Raw genomic sequence first — 6,748 nt, forward strand, 5'->3', positions numbered from 1 at the left:
CCATTAATTAATTCTTTCTCGATTTAATTCATGCATGCAAACACATCACTAGACATCACGAAGTAAAGGTTGTTGATGTTCAAATCGTTGGAGAAAAGTCTGTATTGAAAACAAAATTCCTTTTAATAACTTTATAACAGCAAAAAAAAAAAAAAAAAGAAATAGAGAGTTTGCTTTATGGAGAATCATGTTTCTGTGATTCAAAGTGTAATTGCAAATAAAAGCTGTGAATAAAAACTGCAGCAACGAGGTCAGTGTCCTCATGGGACCTGTTTTTAAAGGTTCTTTTGAGTTCCTGAGAAATCTTAAACTGCTAACCTGAATAAAACATATCACACAAAGCTACTTCCTGCTCAAATACAGGATAATTGGCTGCTTCAGAATGACTCCATGGCCTGGGGATCATGTATGTGTTTGTTCTGGAGAACTGGTTTCATCCAGCTTTCCAAAAACCTGCTGTCTGTCGAGTACTGGTGTTTTTGTCTGCCGATGTTTCCGGACAGAATCTGCTCTCAAGGTGATATTGATATGGATATTGAATGGATGTATTTTTATTTATCAAGCACGGAGGTGGGAGGATATAAAAGGTGAAACACAGAGGTGAACTTCCTCAGTCTGTTATTTACCTGGTGACAACGTTTAGCACAGGTGAGTTTGATGAATAAATGGTCTGTAAGAAATCATTTACTGATTTTATATTTTACTTTTGCGCTATAAGATGTGCGTCGTATACAATGGCATATCCTTGACGTCACTGTTGTGACTGTGTTCCTTTCTTTCAGATGTATATGTTATTGTCTCTAACGCTTCCCCTGCTGGTGCTGTCCCATCCTATTAACCAGAGTTTCCTGCCGCTGGACTGTCAGGACATTTTCAATAATGGTTCCGTCCACAGCGGAGTTTACAACATCTACCCTGGAGGATCCAAGAGCCCATTGCAGGTGTACTGTGATATGGGCTGTGCTGAAAATAACAGCCACCAGGAAGAGAAATGGACGGTACCTGGAATGATCTAAAACAGTGTTCTTAAAATGTGGATTCTTTTCTGATTTTCATATTCCATGGATTATTGCCTATAGTCTTTCTCTTTCCTTCTTCCTTGCAGGTCATTCAGAGGAGAATGGATGGCACTGTGAATTTCTACCGGCCATGGGATGCGTACAAACATGGCTTTGGAGACAGAAATGGCGAATATTGGCTAGGTCGGTTTTTGTACTGTATTATTTCAAACCTCTAGCACTTTTGGTTCTTAGTCCCTGTAGTTTTTGTAGAATAAATAAGTGGAGTAATATAATACTGAAATGCGCTTCTTGAATAAAAGGTCTTGAGAACATATTTCAAATCACATGGAGAGAGAAGCATGAGCTGAGGGTGGACCTTGAAGATTTTGAGCAAGGAAAAGTCTACTGCAGATACTCTTCGTTCTACATCGATTCTGAGTTGGAGAATTACAAGCTACACATCAGTGGATACATCGATGGAGGTGCAGGTGAGATTAAAAAAAAACAAAACCCTAAATTCCCCATTTCCTTTTCAAGAAAATCAGAAAGCAATCCACTAACAGATACTCACATGCAAGTGAGACGATGTGCTGTGAATGTTGTGAGGACTGCATATATGGAGTGTTTTTTCCCTTTACTCCAAATGTAGTCAATTGGACAGGACATGCTTAATGTTTTCTTCTTTAGTTTTGCACATATGAAGCTGATGGAATTAACTAAGTAAAGAAAATCTCTCATACTGAAATTTTGTATTTACTGTAATGTAGAAACCTGAACAAAACCTCACCATGCAGCTGAACATTACAGAGGTGGACATCTACAACCACAATCATCGCGTTTTTGTATCGCTCCGTCTCCTAGGCCACGCCCCCCAGCGTTTGGTGGAAGGTGGAATTATAGCAGAAGTGTAAAAATGATGTGGATGATAAAGTTATGCTTTGAGCTTAAATGGTAAACATGGACTTCTCCTAGCAGTTTAACAAATTTGTTTCTTTAAAACTGAGATTACAGAACTTGTGTCAATACCTGAGTCAGGTATATGAGGATGTGAGCAATTTGGACATTGGGTATTTTCAAATAATATATGCAAACACAAACATTTAATACTTTACATCAGCCATATAGCTATAGTGCAATAGCAAAGAAGCAAACTCTGCACATCAAACTTGTCCAGATTCAAATCTCCTAATGATGATTTTCTGTTGGTAAATTAGTTTTTTTCTTTAAGAGCCATTGCTCTCAATAATATTAGAAATGTAGGTCGTAATTCTGCTGTACAGTTGTGGCCAAAAGTTTTGAGAATGACACAAATATTAATTTTCACAAAGTCTGCTGCTTCAGTGTTTTTAGATCTTTTTGTCAGATGGTACTATGGTATGCTGAAGTATAATTACAAGCATTTCATAAGTGTCAAAGGCTTTTATTGACAATTACATTAAGTTTATGCAAAGACTCAATATTTGCAGTGTTTTTCAAGACCTCTGCAATTCGCCCTGGCATGCTGTCAATCAACTTCTGGGCCACATCCTGACTGACGGCAGCCCATTCTTGCATAATCAATGCTTGGAGTTTGTCAGAATTTGTGGGTTTTTGTTTGTCCATCCGCCTCTTGAGGATTGACCACAAGTTCTCGATGGGATTAAGGTCTGGGGAGTTTCCTGGCCACGGACCCAAAATTACGATGTTTTGTTCCCCGAGCCACTTAGTTATCACTTTTGCCTTATGGCAAGGTGCTCCATCATGCTGGAAAAGGCATTGTTCGTTACCAAACCGTTCTTGGATGGTTGGAAGAAGTTGCTCTTGGAGGATGTTTTTGTACCATTCTTTATTCATGGCTGTGTTCTTAGGCAAAATTGTGAGTGAGCCCACTCCCTTGGCTGAGAAGCAACCCCACACATGAATGGTCCCAGGATGCTTTACTGTTGGCATGACACAGGACTGATGATAGCGCTCACCTTTTCTTCTCCAGTCCAATCCCTGTACCTTTTGCAGAATATCAGTCTGTCCCTGATGTTTTTCCTGGAGAGAAGTGGCTTCTTTGCTGCCCTTCTTGACACCAGGCCATTCTCCAAAAGTCTTCGCCTCACTGTGCGTGCAGATGCACTCACACCTGCCTGCTGCCATTCCTGAGCAAGCTCTGCACTGGTGGTGCCCCGATCTCGCAGCTGAATCAACTTTAGGAGACAGTCCTGGCACTTGCTGGACTTTCTTGGGCGCCCTGAAGCCTTCTTCACAACAATTGAACCTCTCTCCTTGAAGTTCTTGATGATCCGATAAATGGTTGATTTAGGTGCAATCTTACTAGCAGCAATATCCTTGCCTGTGAATCCCTTTTTGTGCAAAGCAGTGATGACTGCACGTTTCCTTGCAGGTAACCATGGTTAACAGAGGAAGAACAATGATTTCAAGCACCACCCTCCTTTTAAAGCTTCCCATCTGTTATTCTAACTCAATCAGCATGACAGAGTGATCTCCTGCCTCGTCCTCGTCAACACTCTCACCTGTGTTAACGAGAGAGTCACTGACATGATGTCAGCTGGTCCTTTTGTGGCAGTGGAAATGTTTTTTTTGGGTTTAAGTTCATTTTCATGGCAAAGAGGGACATTGCAATTCATCTGATCACTCTTCATAACATTCTGGAGTATATGCAAATTGCCATCATAAAAACTGAGGCAGCAGACTTTGTGAAAATTAATATTTGTGTCATTCTCAAAACTTTTGGCCACAGGTTTAGATATAACATAAATATAACTCTAATTCAACACATTAAAAGCATGACACTAATCACTCAAACCTCAGGTTTTGGTGATTATATCAACCCGTTGTTTTTGCTGCAGTAGAACCGCAGACTGTGATGGGAGGAAGCTGCGAGTCTGGTTCACAAGATGCAATTTTTCTTTGAGCTGTTGATCCTTAAAGTCCCTGTTGTTTCTTTCACAGGAGACTCTTTGACATATCACAACGGGAAACAGTTTGCAACTTTCGACAAAGACATCAACAACTGTGCAAAGACATATGAAGGAGGATTTTGGTTTGACGGCTGCCACCATACCAACCCCAATGGTGTGTACAAATGGGGACGTGGGGTAGCTGCGTATACAGGTGTTCACTGGCACCACTGGAAAGGTGACTACTACTCACTAAAGTCTATAGTGATGAAGATGAGACGTGTGTTTTTACCAGAAACTAAACAATAACTCCAGCAGCTTGAGCTGAGATTCACGATTCTGAATGTATTCTTCAGCTATATGTATACACAATCAAAACCTAGTTATAGAAAATGTCTGGTTTAAGATTGTAGATGAGATGATTGTACACCACAAAGCACGAAAAGTGATTCCAGTGATGTCTAATAAATTAATTAAATTAATATTTAATTAACTGATGGTGTGATGTTTCATTTCACAATTACAATAAACAAATAAACGTCAACAAACGTGCCAGCGATGTAGTCCAGATAAGAGTAGAGTATGAGCAAGTTTTGGTTGAGTGTAGAAGAATAACTACACTCGCAGTGTGGAAAGGTGACTGAGTTAGTAAGATAAAGTTAGTTAGTTAGTTAGTTAGTTAGTTAGCTAGGCTGCAGATGTCTAACCGTGTACACTTTAAGGAAGCTAGCCAATGTTAGCAAGTGAACGTCAACATCGTGTGCGTGAGTTACACGTCCAAGCAGCTGGATATAAAAGAAGAAAAGTAAGGGACCTTAAACAGAACCTTGTGGTACACTGTGTTTTACTTTTTAAACTCTATTTTAAAGAATTTCAAAGATTTATGCACAATAAGATCTAAACGACGCACGAACATGTGTGTCTAACATAAAGTGTCTTTAAACATGTCCAGTTGGTCAGTACTAGTGCTGTGGCAGTGTCGTGATTGGTCACGGTGGATGATCTGACGGTTATCTCACATTTGTCCTTTTACAGATTTAAATTATTTTCAGTCGTTTTTTTTTTTAGTTCTTTACTCTGGTGGTTCTCGTCCCGTTTGTGTCTGGGCTGCAACTCCCCAAAAACGTAGGTTGGTTCTCAGAACTATCTTTCTAAAAACAAAGAGCAATTTATTCTTTTTGTTTCCTTTTGCTTTTTGTTGTATACACAAAGATGTGCAAAGAAACATTTGTACCAGGATTTTATAATACAATTTTTCCTTCTACTTTCACCACTGTGTGTGTGTGTGTGTTTATTTGTGTGTTTAAACATTCGATTAAAACCGTGACTCTGTGAAACTGTGCTGTCTTTAGATTAGATTATCATACTGAGAAAATGTCCAATCGTCACACCACCAACTCTCAGGTTTGTTTCTACAACCTCACAGGAAAACGCCAAACATCAAGAATCTGAACCATGCCTAAAACAAAGTTATAATAACTATATCTCTACATAATGCTAGGCAAATGATTGGAAATGACATGGCAAGCTAGCTAAGGTAGCTAAGTAACTAATAGGGCTGCACAATATATCAAAATTATCGAAATATCGCAAATGTATATATTGCGATATCACAAGGGCTTGTGATAACCGAATGACTTTAATACTTTAAAAAGTTACGAAAAGTCAAAGTTTTAGGGCGAGACAGAAAACGCTTTCTTTTCCTCAGAAGAACATGAAACATGTACGATGGTTACGTCATTTCCAGTTTTTAAATATGTAAATATATATATATTTATAATTTAAATTGATTTTACACACTTATAGCATTATCGAATCGCATATCGTTGCTTTTTTTTTCAATATTGTGCAGTCATAGTAACTAAGTTCGTTATCAGTACATTATATCTTAAAAATTAAAAAAAATTAAGGGTAGCTATGAGGTCACTGTAAACCTCCACTGTCGACAATTTCACTGAATGTATTTGCTGGATATGTAGTTAAATGTTGATAGAAAAATTGAGTAATTACATAAAACCACAACATTAAAAAGATCGAGTTGCATTAACATAATGTTAGTGTGGTAACTTAGAAGAGACGATGGAAGAGTTACGACGTTCACTCGTTCACTCTTCGCTCGTTAACTACTACTTAGTAGTGTGGAACGTCGGACACTTCATACACGAAACCTTCGCAGCTTTGCTTACGTAGCGGAAAGGGGGCGGAGCTACCAGGAGCTGATGCTGGATGAGAAAATATTGACTGATGTCTATTGGTGACTGAGGTCATTATGTCAAAATTTAACATCGATGTAAACAGTAAAATGACGCTTGGTATTCTGCTAAAGCTAGCAGCGTTGCATTACATGCGTTTGATGTCGTTTGCCATCGACTGGGAAGCAACTTAGATTTCCGGTTAGTAAAAAAACGTTAGCGTTCCATTTAAGACGATACTAAACTTCTAAATTTCATACAGTAGACGATAGAGTACATAGTGCATAGTGTTAGTATAGTGTATAGTACATCATTTGGGACACCACTAATATAACAACAATAATAATAATAATACTGTAGATATTCAATAGACAACAGTTAGCTAAAGCTAACCTTAGCCTTAAGCTAACTTTAGCTACATCATAGTTACGTCATGATAAAGTTACACCGGAGGAACTAAAGAAACGTAAAGTACTTAAACACAATTCAACGAACTGATCATACCGAATTCAACACACATCGAAAAAATGTTAAGAATATTATATATTAAAAAATGAGGTCAAAAAAGAGAAAAATTAAACTGTTTTAACTGTTAAAAAATTAAACCAGCTGCGCTAAACCTAACCTGCCTCCTGGATAAAGTACCTCAAAAAGATTTTTTTAATAA

At 38.3% G+C, this 6,748-nt stretch overlaps 1 protein-coding gene across 1 annotated transcript; it reads left to right on the forward strand.

Annotated features, from left to right (window-relative positions):
• Positions 1–313: 313 nt before the first annotated feature.
• Positions 314–5,161, forward strand: LOC113524906 (microfibril-associated glycoprotein 4-like). The gene is made up of 5 exons (XM_026911284.3): positions 314–648; positions 783–998; positions 1,106–1,202; positions 1,322–1,489; positions 3,942–5,161. The coding sequence occupies exons 2-5, from the start codon at positions 783–785 to the stop codon at positions 4,196–4,198; spliced, it is 738 nt and encodes a 245-aa protein (XP_026767085.1). The 5' UTR covers positions 314–648; the 3' UTR covers positions 4,199–5,161.
• Positions 5,162–6,748: the final 1,587 nt, after the last annotated feature.

Source organism: Pangasianodon hypophthalmus, chromosome 26 (genome assembly GCF_027358585.1).
Source record: "Pangasianodon hypophthalmus isolate fPanHyp1 chromosome 26, fPanHyp1.pri, whole genome shotgun sequence".
Lineage (NCBI taxonomy): Eukaryota > Metazoa > Chordata > Actinopteri > Siluriformes > Pangasiidae > Pangasianodon > Pangasianodon hypophthalmus.

Bases quoted from the DNA above. Each gene is read 5' to 3' on its own strand.
- LOC113524906 (XM_026911284.3), top strand. From the start codon at position 783: ATGTATATGTTATTGTCTCTAACGCTTCCCCTGCTGGTGCTGTCCCAT. The intron at 1,203-1,321 runs GTCGGTTTTTGT...CTTGAATAAAAG, and splicing joins AAATGGCGAATATTGGCTAG to GTCTTGAGAACATATTTCAA. The intron at 1,490-3,941 runs GTGAGATTAAAA...TTTCTTTCACAG, and splicing joins ATACATCGATGGAGGTGCAG to GAGACTCTTTGACATATCAC.